General features: G+C 35.3%; 1 protein-coding gene across 2 annotated transcripts in view; it reads left to right on the forward strand.

Moving 5' to 3' along the window:
• The window catches only part of TMEM161B (transmembrane protein 161B), a 51,369-nt gene extending 32,222 nt beyond the window's left edge, over positions 1–19,147 (forward strand). For both annotated transcript variants that reach the window (XM_026672198.2, XM_026672187.2), the window contains 7 exons: positions 5,963–6,114; positions 6,528–6,588; positions 8,237–8,377; positions 9,318–9,431; positions 9,846–10,020; positions 16,921–17,017; positions 18,765–19,147. In XM_026672198.2, coding sequence (XP_026527983.1) covers positions 5,963–6,114; positions 6,528–6,588; positions 8,237–8,377; positions 9,318–9,431; positions 9,846–10,020; positions 16,921–17,017; positions 18,765–19,042 — 1,018 coding nt within the window. In that variant the 3' untranslated portion in view covers positions 19,043–19,147. The remainder of the gene's footprint in view (positions 1–5,962; positions 6,115–6,527; positions 6,589–8,236; positions 8,378–9,317; positions 9,432–9,845; positions 10,021–16,920; positions 17,018–18,764) is intronic.
• Positions 19,148–21,235: the final 2,088 nt, after the last annotated feature.

Consider the following 21,235-nt stretch of genomic DNA (forward strand, 5'->3'; position numbering starts at 1 on the left):
ATATATTATTAAGGGAAGCATCAGCATATGTGTGGAGACAAACGAACTGAGGAGTTCAGCAAGGAAACCGCTGTGTGGTAAAAGCTGTTCCCTAAGCCTGCTGGTCTTAGACTGCAGGCACCTGAACCTCCTCCCAGATGGAAGAAGAGTAAACAGTTTGTGGGCTGGATGGAAGGGGTCCTTAACGATGCTGTGGGCTTTACGCAGGCATTGTTTCCTCTGAATGTCCACAGTGGCAGGAAGTGGAATCCCTATAATGCGTTGGGCGGTTTTCACCACCCTCTGTAATGCCTTTTTTTCTTTTATAGTGCAATTTCCATACCAAACTGAGATACAGCGAGTTAAGATGCTCTCAATTGTGCAGCAGTAGAAATTAGTCAGAATAGCTGAGGAGAGGTGATTCTTCCACAGATAGTATATTGCATGGGACATGTATGTTTCCAGTCCTCATAATAGCAACTCTTAGACCAATGTTTCTCATTTTTTTTGCCTGTGATCCCCCTTCTAAGCTGCTTTTTATTGTGTGTCCCATTCGAGGTCCCATTACTAGATATGGACTATCTTGTTTTCTGGCATTAGAAAGACAGTATTTGCAGTATAAAATTCTTTTTTTGTGTGTTTTTCATCTCTGACATGTTTTTAATCTCTGGCCTTTGAAATAATCTAAATAGTCAAGGGGCCATATGACCGCAATTTGAGAACCATCATCTTACCCTTCTGTGATTGTCTTCTTTCAGGAAACTACTACACCTCCTCTATTCTTTAGAGAACTGCTGTCTTTATACTTAGTATCATTTTTTCTTCCTCTGAATGTTCATGACCCATTTCTTCTGCAAAAGTTGTGGCAACTAGTTCTCAATTTCTATAATCCATATCCTGTTTCTGTTTACCTCTTAGGCATTGCATTGCATTTGTTAATGTAGGTTCCTTATGGAAACTTGTCTTCTATGTCAGCTCTGGCTAACAGCAGATTATTCAGTGGTTGTCTTAAAATATGCAGCAAAAAGAAGAGAGATAGGGCTTGATTTTACTTTAGTGTGTGTTTTTATAGCTGATACATTCAGGAGGGATCACTAGTGTTACTTTTGATTGCTTACTCAATTCTGACTATAAATAAAACAAAATGCTCTAGTCTGAAACTCTTCCTAGATTGAAGAAGCCCCAATCCACAAAGCATGTAGGTATTTTTTATGAATCTGAATTCAGTCTTAGTGTATTACAATAAAAATATATTATCAGTTTTGATGTCATACAGTTTTTTGTTGGAACTAGTTGAACAATTACTTTATATTTTAAAAGCTATAATTTCATAATATCCATATAACAGTAATTTCTAAATTTCTTATTTGTTTAAAAGGGTCAAGGGTTTCTTCATGCTATAATTTAAAACTTTTAAAAATCTTTTTAAAAGGACCATACTATGATTAATAAAAGTAAAATAGACCATTATGTCTCATTTATACATTCAGCCCCCTGATATTGTTAAATACTGTAGTTTCTAATAATCTAATCTCTAATCTAATCTAATAAACTATTCTTAATAAGCTAATAGAGCTGCTTAATTTTCCTTTAACCAATATTGCTTAAGTTTGAAAATATACAATTATTCAAAAACATATAGTTGCTGAGTTTCTAATGTTTCCATTAAACCTGAAGGGCCTAATTATAATTCTTAAATGAAAGAAGTTAGTTATATTATCTTACAGTACATTTTTAATAGTTTTTACTGAAGTTTAAAAATACAAAGTTAAAACTAATGCAAACAAGAGAAATATACAAAAGAAAAAGAGGGGAGGGAAAATATGTAAAATGGGAAAACAAAAAAAAAAAAAGAAATTCCTTCATTAAGACAGGTACATTTTCAGTTATATTTTAATAGTTCAATTACAAATCTCTAATCCATATCTCATTTCTTATCTTTTATTTATTAAAAGTCCATTAAGAAATACAAAAAATAATTATATATTAAGTTTAAACAAAACAGTGTAATATTTTTCCTTGCTTACATAGTACCTTGTCATTTTTTATAAAAATATAAAGGAAAAAACGTGTTCTTTGTTTCTATCTGTAAAAAAATCTATCAAAACCTCATCAAACTTAAGGGAAAAAATCATTAGCGCCATTAGAAGTAACATATTTAAAATTTTAGTCTTTAATCTATCAAATCAATTCTTCTCTTCATCTCTTCTCAATTTCAATAGTATAGCTTGTTATTTTTTCTAAAAAATGCAACATAATTTGCTTTATTCTCATATTTTACCTAAAATAATAGCCTCATTGTTCAGTTCTAATCCAGGAAAAAAACATTAAAACTGCTAGTAAAGAAAAGAATCATATATATCTTAATCTTGGTTGAATAAGAACCACAGTGGTGCAGTGGTTAGAATGCAGTACCGTAGGCTACTTCTGCTGATCACCAGCTGCCAGCAGTTTGGCAGTTCGGGTTTCACCAGGCTCAAGGTTGACTCAGCCTTCCATCCTTCTGAGGTCGGTAAAATGAGGACCCAGATTGTTGGGGCAATATGCTGACTCTGTAAATCTCTTGGGGCTGTAAAGCTCTGAAGCGGTATATAAGTGTTACTGCTATTGCTATAAGCCAACTTTGTAAACCTTAATTTTACTTTCAAAAGTCTGAATGCAACAGCATACTAAAAAGCAGAGACATCGCCCTGCCAACAGAAGTGCATATAGTCAAGGCTAGGGTTTTCCCCATTGCAATTTATGGCTGTGAAAGTTGGACCAAAAGGAAGGCTGAGTGCCAAAGAATTGAGACCTTTGAACTATGGTCCTGGGGAAGGCTCCTGCGAGTCCCTTGGACTGCAAAGCAATCAAACCGGTCAGTCCTACAGGAGATCAACCCCGATTGCTCTTTAGAAGGCCAGATCCTGAAGATGAAACTCAAAATATTTTGGCCACCTAATGAGAAGGAAGGACTTACTGGAGAAGAGCCTAATGCTGGGAACGATTAAGAGAAAAAGAACGGGGTGACAGAATGAGGTGGCTGGATGGAATCACTGAATAGAACAGAACAGAATAGAATAGAATAGAAATCTTTATTGGCCAAGTGTGATTGGACACACAAGGAATGTCTTGGTGCAAATGCTTTCAGTGTACATAAAAGAAAAGATACATTCGTCAAGAGTCATCAGGTACAACACTTAATAATAGTATAGGGTACAATAAGCAATCAAATCATACTAGGAAACAGTCAATATAAATTGTAAAGATACAGCGACAAAGTTACACTCATACAGTCACAAGTGGGAGGGGAGGGGTGATAAAGAGTGCTAAGAAGATTAATAGTAATAGTAGTTCAGACTTTATAAATAGTTGAATAGTGTTTAGGGAATTATTTGTTTAGCAGAGTGATGGCATTCGGGAAAAATCTTGTGTCTAGTTCTAGTGTGCAGTGCTCTATAGTGTTGTTTTGAGGGTAGTAGTTGAAACAGTTTATATCCCGGATGTGAGGGGTCTGTAAATATTTTCAAAGCCCTCTTTTTGACTCGTGCAGTATACAGGTCATCGATTGAAGGCAGGTTGGTAGTAATTGTTTTTGTTTGCATCCTAATTACTCTCTGAAGTCTGTGTTTGTCTTGTTGGATTGCAGAACCAAACCAGACAGTTATAGAGGTGCAGATGATAGACTCAATAATTCCTCTATAGAACTGTATCAGCAGCTCCTTGGACAGTTTGAGCTTTCTGAGTTGGTGCAGAAAGAACATTCTTTCTTGTGCTTTTTTGATGATGTTTTTGATGTTAGGTGTCCATCTTAGGTTTTGTGATATGATAGAACATAGAAATTTGAAGATCTCTACTGTTGATACTGTGTTGACTAGTATTGTAAGAGGTAGTAGTATGGGAAGGTTTCTCCTAAAGTCTACCACCATTTCTACGGTTTTGAGTGTGTTCAGTTCCAGTTTGTTCCGGTTACACCACGAGGCAACCTCCTGTCTATGCAGATTCGTTGTCTCGAATGAGACCAATCACTGTTGTATCATCTGCAAACTTCAGTATTTTAACAGATGGATCATTTGAGATGAAGTCATAGGTATATGGGGAGAAGAAAAGTGGAGAAAGCACACAACCATGTGGGGGGGTGGGGTGGCTGTGCTAATTGTACAGTTATCAGATATGATCCTGTCTAGCTTCACCTGCTGCTTTCTGTCTGTTAGGAAGCAGTCGGTGTGAGCTTAAATGGACTCCGGGGGATGGTAGAGGACAGGAAAACCTGAAGGAACGTCCATGGAGTCACAATGGGTTGGACATGACTGCGACTAACAACAACAATGATTATTCTTTTTAGACCATATCCCCAAAATCAATCTCTTCTTTCTCCTTGTCTTTTCACAGGAATTTCTTCTTAACACATCTCTGTTGTGAATCCAAAATAAGAAAATTGTCCAAGTCACTTTCCTGAGCTAAAATCCACATGTCCAAATAACACTTCTAGTTTATTATTTATGTGTCCCTTTTAACTACTAAAACATCCACCTTTTTCATCTGTAAGTTCTGTAAAATGTCTACCAATATATTTCTTGTAGCCTATCCATTTTAAATCCATATCCAAAACAGTCTAATTTTATGTCCCAAAAGACAACTGGGCTTTCTTTGTTTCTTTGAACATTTTTCACTTCTAATCCAAAAGACTTCTTCAGTTTGGGACAACCATGATCTGGATGATTGAGAATCTCCACAGACATTCATTCTGATTTTCAGTTATATCCTCTTCTATCTCTTTTAAGCACATTTTTATTGTATTAGATAGTCTAAAGAGAAGTTTCTGGCTACATAGTTAGCAAATATCCTTGACTTCTTCTAGAGTTAAAATACTTTTTCTCCATTCTGTATTAATGAATCTGCCTAGGTTAACCAGCCTAAAAGGTCTCCTTTTGTCATCTTTTCCTCTCATTTAGCATATTTTTCCAAGGCAAAAATTTCTTACAGTTAAGCTTAAAATCTGTATATATTTTAATAAGATTTTAGCAAACCACAGGAAGTATTTCAAATTCTTATTTACAATTTGGCCTCTAGACTATTTAAAACTAAAATCAACATTTTAATCTTTGCTGCTTCTTCCCAAATAATTTTTTTCTTTAGGTTTTACATTTACTTAAAGCTTTTTTTCACTACAAAGTGAAGGGAAATTATCCAGTATAATGAAACTTGTTATTCTGAAAGATCTTAATATAAAAAAAGCAATTTACAAGCCATTTCTACTGAAGAAGATCAAGAGAGGAAGGGGACAAATCCAACACTTCTTGAAGGCTCCAAACTGTGGCTCGAGCAAAGCTGTCTCTTCCAAATCCCAGAGCTCTAAAACCCACCAGAGACCAAAATCTCATCACAGGGAACATCTTTAAGGAACACTCTCAGTGATCCCAAGTCCTTTCCTTTATCCAGAGAGTAGTTCATGACTTTACTTTCTCCCATGTTTGTTGTTGGCGCGGCTAAAAGCAAATTCACTTTCAATCTGCCGTTGCCTTAACAGAAGTTCCTCTTATGGTACATTTTTAACATATTAGGGCTTAAGGGTTTTTCCCCCCAGAAGAATTCATGTTCCACATAATAGCTGGTTTCTGAAGACATGCACATGATACTATTCCTTCTTCCCAATGCTATTCCCCAAGAATGCAGTCTTTTTTTCTCCACAGCATCCAATTTTTAAAATTTTGACGAATGGAAAACAAGTTCCAATCTTCTTTGGATATAAAATGGATTTGATTTTAGTGAGGTTTTCTTTTAAGCCTAGTGTACATGCCAAGACAGTTTATTGGTTTTTTAAAATGTTGCAATGATTTATTACAACCTGTTTGTATACAGTCCAGAATATCTTAGATAACATTAATTTATGACAATGTCTATAATTTTCCCTATAGGCCTACCTCTCCAATGTTAGTATTTGGTTTCAAAGATCTTTATTTAGAATTATATGAAAAAAAAATTCCTTGACATTTATATATAGCAAAATATTGTTCTCATTAACTACACACTACTTTAAAGTTGAAGAGGGAGGAGAAAGATCAGTCTGTGTAACATTTGGCTTCTTTTTCTTTGTCAAAGCTATGGTAATTCTGATTGTAACGGAAAACTATTTGGAGTTTGGACTTGAATCAGGTAATATTTTTATGTTAATATGGACAAATACTTAGCAATTTTAACAGTAAATATTTTATAGGTAATATCATTTTTAAAAATGCCAATATTTTTTGTTTTCAAATCTTCTATTTCATAATTTTTTTCCATTACTATTACAGGCATGAAATATTTTAATGCAAATTATAAATATTCTTATGTTAAGAGTTCACAACTATTAAATTCAATTAGACTATATTCTTTTGTAATAATGGTGCTATTTTATAATAATAATGTGTTGCACTTTCAAAAAGCATTTTGATTTTACACATAACAAATGATGTTCTAGATTATGCCTAGCTGAATTAATATTTCTGCTTAACTATTTAAAACTATTCTAGTTTTTCCTCATTAGCAACCTAATATTTTAAGGTTACTGTCTACATTCTCTACAGGTTTCTCCAATTTTTCAGAAAGTGCAGTGCAATTTTTTGAAAAACAAGGGTTGGAATCCCAGTAAGTATAAAACGTAATATTAAAGTTGAAAATATATTATCATCAAAATATTCTCCTTGTAACATTTTTCAAGATTATGGATCCTTTAATTCAGAATCACGTCTGCAATATCTGAAAGTATGTCAAAAACTTACATTCTGTTCAGGAAAATAATTTTGGTTGCTTCTATCTTAAATGCAGAAATCCTGTCATTGTTTGCTTACATGGAAACATAAACATATGTATTTTTATATAAAATAATAATGACATGTATAATGCAAACAAACAATTTCAATTATTGGGCAAATTAGAAATATCATAAATTAAATTATTATTAATTGGGTGTTCAGCTAAATATCACAGTATAAAATAGTTTAGAATAGAAGATCTATCAGTTACTCCTGCCTTCCCCCCCACCCTTTACTTTTCTATTATGTGGCCCATTTTATTTTATTCCCTCTCAAATTCTGCCAGTATTTTGTGCCTGCTAAGAATGCTCGGTTATGATTCGGTTTCTGATCCAATCTTTTAAGGCTTCTGGTTCTTGGTCTTTGACACATTAATATGTTCTTGTGTTAGATAAGCACCAGTACTCCACAACTTTTTTAGTTGATAGCAAAAGTATCCTGTATCCATGCTTACTTATTCTAGCACAGAACACAATTAGAAGGACTTTTGTATTTGAATTTGTCAATAAAAACTCCTGATTATTTTCATCAGAAGATATGTAAGATACATAATGGGGAAGAATCTGATGGGAAGCCCTTACCCCTGTCTCTTTTCAGTGTAAGATCTAAAATAGTTTTATTTGAGTCTATGTCTGTCTGTCTATCCAATCTACCTATCCTCCATCCATTCCATCCATCTTATATTATCTATCTATCTATCTATCTATCTATCTATCTATCTATCTATCTATCTATCATCTGTCTAATATATATAGCCACTCATCTTGCAGAACAAGCAACTGGATGGCTTACAAGTTATAGCAAGAAATATCATCAGAATATTAACAATTAAAATAGAAAAACTGACCTAAAATAAAAAGTAGGCAGAAAGATGTTACCACTTCACTAAGTCACTTGTCCCCTGGGATCCCCAAGACTTACCACAACTAAATCTTAAGGGACTTATTAGAGGACCAGAAGAGATGTGGCCAACTTCACCGTAGAGGGGAGAATATTCCACAAAGCGGGTGCCACTGCAGAAAAACCTGCTGTCTAGGGCCACTAAATGTAGGCAATTGAACTTATGCATACTTTTTCTGCTGGACCTGGTGAGGTGGGCAGGTAAAATGAGGCAGAGGTAGTCTGCCTTAGTCCCATGCCATGAATGGATTTAAAGTTGAACACCAACATCTTGAGCATAAGTAGAAGCCTCTACATGATTGCAGGATCAATTTGTTGCCAAGAAGAAAATTCTGTTAGATTCAGGTGAAATTTAGGACGCAGGAGACAGACACATAGCTTGTTAGATGGGAGCCAGTATTTAAAGACTGTGCAAATATGGCCTTTTGCTACTTTGTAACAATAAGTTGGTGTAATATTTCCAATTTTCAATTATATAAGTTTTTTGTTTATTTTGCTTCACTTTCAGTCACCTGCATTGTTAGTAGAAAAAAACACTTTTAAAATGTTAGAGAAGCTAATTATCATTTTTTCTCTTTTAGGGGTCCTGTTTCTAAGCTAACCTTCAAATTTTTCCTGGCTATCCTCTGTTCACTTATTGGAGCTTTTTTGACGTTCCCTGGTTTGAGGCTGGCTCAGATGCATCTTGATGCTTTGAGTTTAACAACCAAAAAAATCACCCAGTAAGTTAAAAGTGTATAGATTTCAACTTAAAGTGTATTCTCCACTCTCAGTAGTATTATTCTTATAACATGGCTTTGTTTTATTCCAAATTTCAGAATGTGTTTCTAAAATGAATTTAAAATCTTATTAAAATGCAGTTAAAAATTCATGAACAATTTTAAAAGAAAACACACTAATGGATTAAGAGAGTATGGAATAAAATAGGACTATGTTTGGATACCTAAAATGTTGAGGACTAAACTGATGAGTTCCATCCAGATACTCATTTGTTCACCCCTCTGCATTTTAGTTATCTGAATACAGTGCTATTTTTTCTCCTCTCCTATTATCCATTAGTGTGTTATCTTTGATTAATCTGATCTTGGGGAAAAATGATATTTCAAAGGGTAAGTGCCATGGCAGAAACTGTTGTTCTGCCTTATCCAGATGATACTCCTTAAAGGATGGGACCCTTAATGTACCATTCCCACCAAACCTGATAGGATGGGTAGATGTAACCTAGGTTAGTCCCTCAAATAATGTGCCATGTAGGCTTTAAATGTCATTACCAACATCTTAAATTCACTTGAATTTTGGACTTCGATGTGGTCATAAGTTGAGGACTATATATGTAATCATTCACAGCATCCTTGTTCAAAGGGGCAAGCTTCCAAACTTTCCTGCAGTTGTATATATTAGGGAATATTTGGTAATGGCAAACAAATTAGGCTTAGGGAGTTAATTTGTATTATTCATTTTACACAAGACAACTTGATAAGCTTACAAGGAATTCTAAGGTATTCTCAAGCTCTTTAGAAACCATTAAAAAAATCAACATAGAATATAGCAGAAATCAGTAAGACTAGTATTTATTTCTCTTGCTTTCAATATAGAATAGTTTAGAAATACCCCTTTTCTGTAATAATACAATGTGTTTATCTTGCTTTCTGTCTCTTCCAGAACTCTGCTTCATATAAACTTCCTGGCACCTCTGCTTATGGTGTTGTTATGGGTAAAGCCAATTACCAAGGATTATATTACGAACCCACCATTAGGAAAAGAAAATGTGCCTTTGTAAGCTGCTTTGGAAATCTTTATTTTTAAACCTAGTAATAAGTGTATGTTTAATATGTAATATTTTTGTAGTTATATTCTTATTTTTAAAAATTAGAATAGAATAACCTTAGTTTTTAGGACAAATGTTTTCAATCTTTCTGAAGGAAAGCAAAGGACTCCTCTTCTCTATTTTTATCTCTATCCATTCAGCCCTTCCTGGAGGCACAAGCAGTTCTCCTTTCTTTGATTTCTTTTGATACATCCACATTTCTCTCCTCTCATTTATGCTTTCTCACAGGAACACGTTCCCATCTGCCATTTCCATCTTCTCCCCAGTATTACTACAACAGTGCTTCCATGTGTGCTTGTGTGAGGTATGGGGTGTGTGGAAAGATATTTAGAAAATTTCTGTGTTCATTCTTTAATCTACAGAATGTCAGAAGCTACATTTGATACTCTAAGATTGTGGATTATAATTCTCCTATGTGCTTTGAGGTTAGCCATGATGCGCAGCCATCTCCAAGCCTATCTGAATTTAGCACAGAAATGTGTGGATCAAATGAAAAAAGAAGTTGGAAGAATAAGTACTGTTGAATTGCAGAAAATGGTAAGCCTAAGGTTACAATAATCAAAATATATATTAACAAGCCATTTAAGTTTTAATTAATCAGCATGATGCTATTTTTTAAAATTAAACAGGCAGAATTTGATGTGTTTTTCTAGAAACCCTGACAATATTATTTTAGTTACTTTTAAGGTTAAGTTAGTCTGGCAGTAAGACTGATAATTTAATCTTTCATTAATTTTGAGTGATACTACTATTGTTTTCTTAAAAATGGTTATATTTTTAATATACTCTATTTCATAAAATTGTATGCAAGTATTTTTATATATTTTTATATAAATAGAATTGTGTGTAGCTTCCTTTGTCTTTTTCAATTTAGAAAAAGAGATTAGATATAAATAACACATGAAATTCCATTTTAAATAAGAAACAGCAAATATAAGAGCATTCTGAAATATTATCCCTTTTAGAATAAAAGTAAATGTTTTGGGAGAAGTTGGAAGGATTTTTAAAATATTGAGAGTACCTCCTTAACTCTTAATTTCTTTCCTTTGACTTGAGGGATTACTTATCTCCTATAGTCTCTGTCCCTCCCATATGGTCAGACAGAGACAGCATGCTTGGGTTCAAAAAAGGACAAGTATAAAAAATGGAAAGAGGGGCACATAACTAAGGCAGTATATCAGCAAATAGCCCAAGCCTGCAAAGATGAAGTGAGGAAAGCTAAGGCTCACAACGAACAAAGGCTTGTGACAAAAGTAAAAAATAATAAAAAAAGCTTCTTCCAATATGTTAAAAACAAGAAAAAAGTCAAGGAAACAATTGGTCCATTGCTGGGAGAAAGTAGCAAGAAGGTGACAAGCAACAGGGAGAAAGCAGAACTACTTAACTCATTTTTTGCATCTGCTTTTACACAAGGGGAAAAACAGTCCAACCTATCAAAAACAGCACCACAAAAAGCAGATTAGGAACACAAGTTAAAATAGGGAAGAAAATGGTAAGTGAACACTTGTCTATGCTAGACGAGTTCAAATCACCGGGATCAGATGGATTACACCCCAAGATTCTGAAGGAACTGATAGATGTGATCTCAGAACCACTGCACTATATCTTTCAAAGATTCTGGAGCACTGGGGAACTGCCAGAGGACTGGAAAAGAGCTGATATGGTTCCCATATTCAAAAAAGGAAAGAGAATAGATCCAGGAAACTACAGACTTATCAGCTTGACCTCAATACCAGGGAAGATTCTGGAAAAGATAAGCAACCAATCAGCAAACATCTAGAAGCAAACAAAGTAATAAACAAAAGCCAACATGGGTTTGTCAAAAACAGATCGTGCTCGACAAATCTTATTGCATTATTTGACAAAGTGACAAAATTAGTGGACCAAATAAATGCTGTCAATATACTGTAATTTACTTGGACTTCAGTAAGGCATTTGACAAAGTAGATTGTAACCTACTACTTGATAAAATAGAAAAAAGTGGGTTAGACAGCATCACCAGATGGATTCGTAACTGGCTGACCAACCACACTCAATGTGTAGTCCTCAATGGAACTGCATCTACATGGAGGGAGGTATGCAGTGGGGTACCCCAGGGCTCTGCTTTAGGCCCAGTACTCTTCAACATATTCAGTGATTTGGACAAAGGGATAGATGAAGAACTCATCAGATTTGCGGACGACACCAAGCTAGCAGGAATAACCAACACTCCGGAAGATAGGCTTAAGATACAGAAGGATCTTGACAGACTTTTTTTTTTTTTGAAACAAATTTTATTAATTTTAAAGATAAACAAACCATCATTAACCATTGAATACATAAAACCTCTTTCCATTATAAATTTTACAAGTCGAATAAAACATTATTTTATACAACATAATTCTATTTTACACCATTTCCATATGAACATATAAATATCTCTTAGCAAATTTCTCATTATTTCTCTTTATTCTTATTCAATTTCATTATTATTATTATTTTTTCCTATATTTATCCAATTTATAATTATCATCCTCATTTCTCTCTGACTTGGTTACCGTTATTCTCATCCAACATTCCTCCAAGGTTTTATTAATTCTCACACAGACATAAACACACAAAACACAAAAACATAAAACTTCTTTTAAGAAAGTAACTTGGCCCCAGATTACCTTTCTCTATATGGACTTCAATTAAATTCATGCTCATCTTATATACCATTACCTATCTTATTTACCATTCTATATCTTCTATATAGCTTCTCCCCGCTTTTCACTCTTCTTAATTCTATTTTATTTAATTCATTTTAATTTAAATCATTGTGCTTGTATCTTTTGTCCATTCCCAAATTATCCATTTATCTCATTCCCTATAGTAAAAAAAAAAAGAATTTCTCCTGGAATCACTAATCAGAGTATGATGCCTTTCTATCGTCCCCCTAAATTAACATTTAAAATAACGCCTAGTACCCAATCTGATTCTGCTTAGTACATTCTACCTACTAACTTTTAAAAAGAAGAAAAAATAATAAATCCAAAATGATTAAATACATAATTAAATAATAAATCTAAATATTGAATCTTGTAACATTCCAATTATCTATTTCAAAAACAAATGCTACAGTAATAAGTTTATAATAACATCAACACAATAGTCAATTAAACTCTTTAATTAAACTCAATATTCTAAACATTCCCTTTAATATTTTATTAAATTTTAAAGTCTATCATTACTAAACATTTCAATATTTTAATCTTTTATTAATTCTTATAACATTCTCGTTTTCTATTTCTAATACAAATACTACAATACCATCTTATGTACCTTGCAGAATCTTCTTTTTTAAAGAAGTTATACATTACCCTTTGTTCCCATCTTGTTTCAAACCTTTGTGGCTTTCCCCCCCCTTTTCCCTTCCTTTCTTATCCCACCTGACCTTTTTACCCCCCCCCCAACCTCTGCCTTGTTAGCTTCCCCTCTCTGTTGTATTCCTTTTTTCTTTTGCTTTCCAACATTGTGGTGATTTTGCATCTTATTTTTCTCTTTCTTGGGTGTTTTTTTAAGTCTTAAGTCCTTCATTTTCCTTCCTCTCTTTCTCCTTTCTTTCTTAATTAAATTTTTGGATTCATTAAAGATGGCATCTTCTTCTTCTTCTTCCGCTTTCTCCATCTGTTGTTGTGTTTGCTGATAAATAGCAAGCGCCATTTCTAAAAAATGAAAGGCTTCTTTCACAGCGTCCTTGCCTTCTTTCTTTATTTTTCCATATTTCTTTCTAAGTTCATCAACAGGTAAAGCCATTGTGAATCTTTTCTTTTTTTCCTTCTTCTTAAAACAACCAAGATGTTTCAAAAGTTAGAACAGTCCCAAAGTCCCAGAGTCATCAATCAGTCCAAGCAAAGCACAAAGTTCTCACTTTCTCTTCCTGGGGTAATATCAATAAAAAGAAAAGAAAAGCCCAATCTGTATTTTAAAGCCTTGTTGCAATTGATTTCTAGTCTCAAAATCTTCAAGGCATCTCCTCCAACAAGATCTCAATATTTTTTTTTGTCCTCTCCCTTCCCACTTATCACAAGAAGCCAAATTTTTACCTTCTATAAAAAGACAGGTTTCTCAATATCCATTTGTTGATTCCATAGGGAAGGAGAGTAAACTTTCCTTTCAGCACCTCGAATTTGCCGCTTGAAATTCTCCTCTGGAAACAAAATATCATTCAAAAAGTCATAGCTTTCAGGATGTTAGGTGCGTCTTAAAGTCCTGGGTCAGCCAAGAAAAACTTTCTCTTCACAAACTTTCTCCCTCTTCCTCCTGCACAGTCTTACCCAGCTGTCGTCTTCTTTGTGGCGGCCATTACAGACCGCCGCTCCACCGTCTTGAGAAAAGGGTGATTTGCCGGCTGGGGAGGGGGTCTGCAACCCCTCTCCGGATCCCCCCTGTCTTCGGCTGCCTCTACGGGGCAGCCCCAGCCTCCAAACCCATCCGGATCGGAGGCACCAAGACGGCTAGCACTGCAGGGATCGCGCAGTATCGCGAATCCCTGCCGCTGCCGAAGCCGACAAACCGGAAGTTCAGGATCTTGACAGACTTGAACATTGGGTGCTATCTAAAAAAATGAAATTCAACAGTGAAAAAAGTAAGGTTCTACATTTAGGCAAGGAAAACAAAATTCACAGGTACAGTATATGTGGTACCTTGCTCAATAGTGGTGACTATGAGAGGGATCTTGGAGTCCTAGTAGACAATCACTTAAATATGAGCCAGCAGTGTGCTGCAGCTGCCAAAAAAGCCAACCAGTTCTAGGCTGCATAAACAGGGATAGAATGAAGATCACGTGAAGTGTTAATACCAATTTATAAAGCCTTGGTAAGGCCACACTTGGAATACTACATCCAATTTTGGTCTCCATGATGTAAAAAAGATGTTGAGACTCTAGAACAGGCTTGTCCAACCCGCGGCCCACGGGCCGCATGCGGCCCAGGTTGCCTCGTAATGCGGCCCAACGCCCACCCCAACCTTCATGAAAGATCCAGCGAGGAGGAGGAGGAGGAGAGGCAGGCGCGAAGCGGGGCGAGGCGAGCAACAGAAAAGGCGGGCAGCCGCAGCCCAAAAGTCCTGCCCCGCCACCGCTGCTGCATTTGCAGGAGGAGAGGTAGGTGCGAGGCGGGGCGAGGCGAGCAACAAAAAAGGCAGGCAGCCGCAGCCCAAAAGTCCCGCCCCACCACCTCCTGCTGTTGCCGCCGCCGCCACCGCTGCTGCATTTGCAGGAGGAGAGGTAGGCGCGAGGCGGGCGAGGTGAGCAACAGAAAAGGCGGGCAGCCGCAGCCCAAAAGTCCCGCCCGCCACCTGCTGTTGCCGCCGCCACCGCTGCTGCTTCTGCCCCCGTCGCCGCTGCTGCTTCTGCCCCCGCCACCGCTGCTGCATTTGCAGGAGGAGAGGTAGGCGTGAGGCGGGCGAGCTTTCTTCCCCCCCTTCCCCCCCACCCCGCAAAATTTGGCTGGAAAATTATAAAATAAAAAATAAATAATTTTTAATTAATAATTAATAATAATTTTATTTTATTTTATTATTTTATTAATTTAATTTAATTAATTATTTAATTTAATTGTGTGCGGCCCAAACCAAATTTTCATCTTCTAATGTGACCCAGGGAAGGTGAAAGGTTGGACACCCCTGCTCTAGAAAGAATATAGAGAAGGGCAACAAAGATGATTAGGGGACTGGAGGCTAAAACATATAAAATGGTTGCTGGAACTAGATATGTCTAGTCTTTTGAAAAGAAAGATTATGGGTGATATGATAGCAGTGTTTCGATATATCAGAGGCTGCCACAAAGAAGAGACAGTCAAACTATTCTCCAAAGCATCTGGGGGTAGATCAAGAAGCAATGGGTGGAAACTAATCAAGGAGAAAAGCAACTTAGAACTAAGGAGAAATTTCCTGGCAATTAGAACAATTAATCAGTGGAATAACTTGCCTCCAGAAATTGTAAATGCTCCAACACTGGAAGTTTTTAAGAAGAGATTAAAATAACCATTTGTCTGCAGTGGTGTAGGGTTTTCTGCAGGGGTGGGATTCTACCAGTTCACACCTATTCACTAGAACCGTTTGTTAACATTCTAAGCAGTTCGGAGAACCGGTTGTTAGGAGAAATTACTGGCCTAATCCTGTAAGGAAGGCAGGAAGGAAACATTCTGGTGTTGCTTACAGAAACTGCCTCTCCATTAACCCTTATTACATTCTTGGCAGGACTAGACTTCCTGTCTCAGGAATGTCTCTGGAGTTTTTTTCCCCTCCTTTGCTGATACTTTGCTTGTGTGGAGTGACCATTCAAAGTTACAGTGGCACTGAAAAAAGTGACTTATGACCATTTTTCACACTTAACGATTGTTGCAGCATCCCCACAGTCATGAGAGGCCAGGCGAGGAGATGTGTGCCTCGATGTGAGTGATATTGAGTTGGCCACACCCAGCCAAAAACATGACCACCAAGCCATGACCACCTAGTCACATGACCACCAAGCCACGCCCACCACCTAAGCCACGCCCACAGAACCAGTTGTTAAAAATTTGAATCCCACACCTGGTTTCCTGCCTAAGCAGGGGGTTGGACTAAGGTCTCTTCCAATTATGTTATTCTATTCTATTAAACAGCATAGCAGGAAGTGGCCCGTGTCATGGCATCTATCCTCTTCAAACCATCTGAAGTGCATCCTTCAAATCTGGCTTTATCACCAGACTTTTTGTGGGAAATTTCAGTTATTTAATCGATGGTTGTGTAGATTTCCTTTTGAATCACATGATCTATTTTGTTATTGTTTTTACTGTTGTAAACTGCCCAGAGTTGATCAGATTGGGTTGGACTTTAATAACTAACTAAGTAACAGGAGAAAGTGTCAAAACAGTTTGCTTTTCAAAATTGTTCACTGTTTACTTGCTTTTCACAAGTTAGCCATGTGTGTTCATGAGCAGCAAATATATTCTTAATGTAAATCACTCACTTTTCAGATTACAGAACAAGATCATTTTATAACAGCATTGCTACAAAACTATGTGCAATTGAATTGAGTCAAAAGAGGAATCAGAAAAATCCATTTTTTTCAGGATTAGAAATGCATGCTTAATAGAGAGGGGATTGAAAAGAAAATGGAAGACTGGTTGGATTAGGGTGGCACTACCTTCTGCTTATTCATTCTGTTAACTCCTGTTTTGAGTCCACATATTAATTCTTGAGAGAACAATTATTGATTCTCTGTGGGCCCAGGGCAGGAAGTGAAAAATTAAGATCTGCTTCCTTTCCAGCAGATGAGTATTGGGCTTTCTCTCTTGGGTGGTTGATTGTCAACACATTTAATAAAAGTATTTAATGTGGTTATACCATTAACTGTGTGTGTTGTTGGCTGTGATACTTACATGATAGTATTGTCTTGTACCCCTAATTGTGCAATATTTTTGTTGACTTCAGGTGGCCAGAGTGTTTTATTATCTTTGTATAATTGCTCTTCAATATGTGGCACCTCTGGTTATGTTGCTGCACATGACTCTTCTGTTAAAAACTTTAGGTAAGAAATATTCAATAAATGAAATAAAATGCTTATGGGTAGTTACTGGAAAAATTATATTAGGAGCAAAAATCATTTACAGAGGGTTCATTTTGAAAGTAGGACATAGGCAGGTGCAAAAAGTTAATTTCTTGGTTATTCATTTCTCTATTTCCATCCCACCAGTCATTAATTTCTGAACTAATATGTGCTATAAGTATCCCTGTGCAACCGGAAACAGAAATGCTGCTGGTTGTAGGGCATATTTCATGTATATATAATTATTATTAAAATTTTGTAAATAGGAGAAAAAAACTAAGACAAACTAATATAAAAATCAAAGAGATAAATTAAAGTGCAAGAAAGGACACACACACACACACACGAATGAATGAATGAATGAATGAATGAATGAATGAATGAATGAATGAATGATGGTACAGGTAGCAGTAGCTTTCAGTCTTCTTTACAGCAGTTATAAGTGCAATCATAAATTTACCTGTTACTCTTTGGTTACCATGTAACTATCTTTTTTCTATAATCTAAATCATAAGTTCATTTTTTTCTGTTTTATGCAAAAAGTCCATAAAGGGGCTCTAATCAATAATAAACACAGATGTTATCTTCTCTCTGGTTAAAGAAATCAATTTAGTGATTTCAGCAAATTCTGTGATCTTCATCAAGCATTTTTCCATTGTGGGTAACAACTGAATCTTTACATATTTGTGCATGGAGTAGTCTTCAAGTCAAATGTTTTCCTTCTTTAGCTATTAATGCTATATTGACCTCTTTCTAATTGACCTTTCTGCAATCTTTCCTCCCTGTATTCATCATATTTTGTGAAAATTGTAAAGATATTTTATCAAAACATAAGAAACTGATAATTCATCTGGTACAGGAACCTTTCCTACTTTAATCTTTTTTATAACTTTAGAAATTTCCCTTATTCTTATAGATGTTTTCAGAATCTATCTCTGTTTCTTTGTAATCCTTGGTAAATTTTGTTTTGTTAGATATTCATCAGTTTTTTTAGAGATATGTCACTTTTTTCATACAAATTGGAATAATATTGATGAAATATTTTTTGAATGCCACATTGTCATCAGTATAGTATCTATAGGAGCCACTGTGGTACAGTGGTTACTGCAGGCTACTTCTGCTGACTGCCAGCTGACTGCAGTTTGGCAGATCAAATCATACCAGGCTGGTTGACTCAGCCTTCCATCCTTCTGAGGTTGGTAAAATGGGGACCCAGATTGTTCGGGGCAATGTGCTGACTCTGTAAACTGCTTAGAGAGGGCTGTAAAAAGCACTGTGAAGCAGTATATAAGTCTTAAGTGTTATTGCTATCTCTCTTTTGTAATTTCAGTATCATTTTCTTCTTGTAATTTATATGCTAGCCACTTCCCTGTTTTACGGTACTTGCAAACTTATTTTTTTTTACATAATTGTTTTTTTATTTCCATTTCCCTTGCTATTAACATAGATAATTTTTGTAAAAGCTTAATTTGTTGAGAAATGCCTATCTTTTCTGGAAATTTCTTTAATTCTTCTTCTTTCCAAATATTTCCAAATGAATATTTCATCTTTTTTTCAAAAAACATGAAGCATGAATTAATATCAAAAAAGTTGCACCAAGTGTCTTAGGATTCAAATGGTTGTCTCTATCTTTATTAAAAATGTTGTTTGCATTTTCTAATAAGCATGCAGTTTTGTTCTTAGAAGCATGTGATTAAAATGATTTAAAATGTTAATTATTTTTCTGTAGGTAACTATTCATGGGGCATTTATCCAGAATTAACCTCAGATTTACCCCCAGAGGACAGTACACAGAGCAGTTCAGTAAGCTCTGAATCATCATCTGATGATAGAAAGATGAAGGTAACCGTAATACAGCTTACAATGGCTCTGGATAGCCTGAAGAACATTTTCACTCCACTGTTGTTCAGAGGACTCCTTTCATTTCTCACTTGGTGGATTGCTGCTTGTCTTTTTTCCACAAGCCTTTTTGGGTTGTTCTACCATCAATACTTGACAGTAGCATGATTTTAGAAAGCAACCATTCAAAGAAGCCTGTGTTCCCCAACAGAGCAGGAGAATATGGGAAGAAATAACATAATAAAGTTTCATTCCTTTAATACCTCTTTATGATCACAAGCAATGTAGTGTATAATATCAAAAAAACCATGACTTCATAATACCGTTACTTTGAAATTTGTTTAAGTATCTTTTGTTTTCATGAGTTCCATCCTGCCCTGGGAGCATGATGTATTCAGTCATTGATTGACTGGTCTTAATGGTGTTAAGATAAAAAGATAATATTAATGGTGACTGCTTAAAGGTCATATAAGGAGTCAGAAACTTGGATGACTTTTCTTTTGAAAAGCAAACTAATTCCACAGGACAAAAGAAATACTGTATATTACAGTAAAGGAAACATTCTGAATAGAGTTTTTGTAAGTGCATGGAATACAGAAGAATTATTCTGCAGGAAGTGTTTTCATATTAGTACTGCATCACTTGTGTGAAAGTTCAGGAAAGTAAGTTTCTCAGATGTTACAGCATGTGCCTCTGAGCACCCATTTATTTAAAATGAATGTTTAGTGTATATAATCTGCAAGTAGTAAGCTCATGAATTGTTTGAATGCTTACTACACGTACTTTACTTCTGCACATTCACATATTAAATTATGTGAAGTGGTATAATATGCTCATGCATCTCATTATACCACATAATGTAATGTGTCAAGAAGTTTTAAAAGTTCATGTTATAAGAGTAATATAACTACATTGTTTTGGTCTCATCGATCATTTTAAAAATAATAAATGGCCATATGAATCATTGAATGTTTAGTATTGGTGCTAATAATTAACTAGAAATGTATTTAGCTTTTATGGTTCCATAATTTAACAAATACCATTATTATAGCACTGGTCGATGATGTTTGACACTAATCAATACTAAACTAATTTTAACAAGTATAATTCAATAAACACTATTTGAAAACATCAGCAGTGAAATGTATACTGCTGGATGAGCAAATTTTATTAATTATAACAAAATTATAATGGTAAGGACTATCCCAGCACAAATAGTTTTAAGCTTTGTAATAATAATTGATTAAACCTGTATGCTACCTGACTCTGGTGGCTGACAACAATAAAAGAAATTGCAATAAAATAAATAAAAAATAAAGATAAAAGATGGCAAACATGATAAAGTGAAAGCTCTCCCTTACCAAAGGTCTGGGTAGAAGACCTAGATCTTCACAGTTCCAAACAACAACATAGAATGGGGCTATATAGGTCTGTGGGGTGGACTATTCTAGAGAGTTGACCTGACTACATAGGAATATACTTCAGGGATTCTGAAATATGAAATTATTTAATTAAAGGAACTTCATCAAATTTCCTGGGCAGTTGTTATGAGAGACAGGTGATCCCTTAAGTAATCAGGTCCTATGCTAAAGGTGACAGCCAGCATCTTGAATTGCACTCAAAACCAAACCAATAATGGCTGCAGCTCATGAAGCAGATGTGTTCCATGGGCATACCAATGCATGTCAGTTGCTAGTTATGACACTGTTAATACTTACATCTACATACTCCCATATTTTTGAAGCTCTACATAGAGCCACTGGGTGAAGTCATCAATTAGTTTAGGGCTTTATATCATCAATGTCACACAATCATTTCTTTTGATCAGGTAGCCAATGAACCACAATATTTTATGAAGTAAAAAGTTATAATTTCATTTATATAAGTTTTCTTTACAGTAAATTCCTTTTGTGGGATAACTATCCTTCCATCTGACTATTATAATCATAATATAAATGCATAGATTAGCCATCTTTAAAAAAACATTTAAGACCATATTCTCTCAGCAGAAATGACTGGGTATATATACTAGTGATAGATGGGCAAGACAGTTCCAAATATTTGTCCAAATGGTGAATCATGACCTATAATTTCTTGATATAAAGTGAGTCACAACCATAGTCCTTTTGTTATTTCCTACAACCTTAGGTTGAAGTATATCCTCTCAAAAATTAAAATTAGGTCACATTATCTGAATGGATACAAAGAGTAGTGCATGTCTGAAAAAGTAAAGAAATATACTGATAGCTACAAAAATCAAAATATTGAATGGAACTCTATCCAACTGCTCAACATTAAAAGTACTTATACAAAGTATTCAAGCTGACTCCTTGCCAATATTATATACCTCACATTTTATAA

The sequence above is a fragment of the Notechis scutatus genome, chromosome 2, assembly GCF_049901735.1.
Source record: "Notechis scutatus isolate UNSWTSFEM ecotype Mainland chromosome 2, rNotScu1.2, whole genome shotgun sequence".
Taxonomy (NCBI): domain Eukaryota; kingdom Metazoa; phylum Chordata; class Lepidosauria; order Squamata; family Elapidae; genus Notechis; species Notechis scutatus.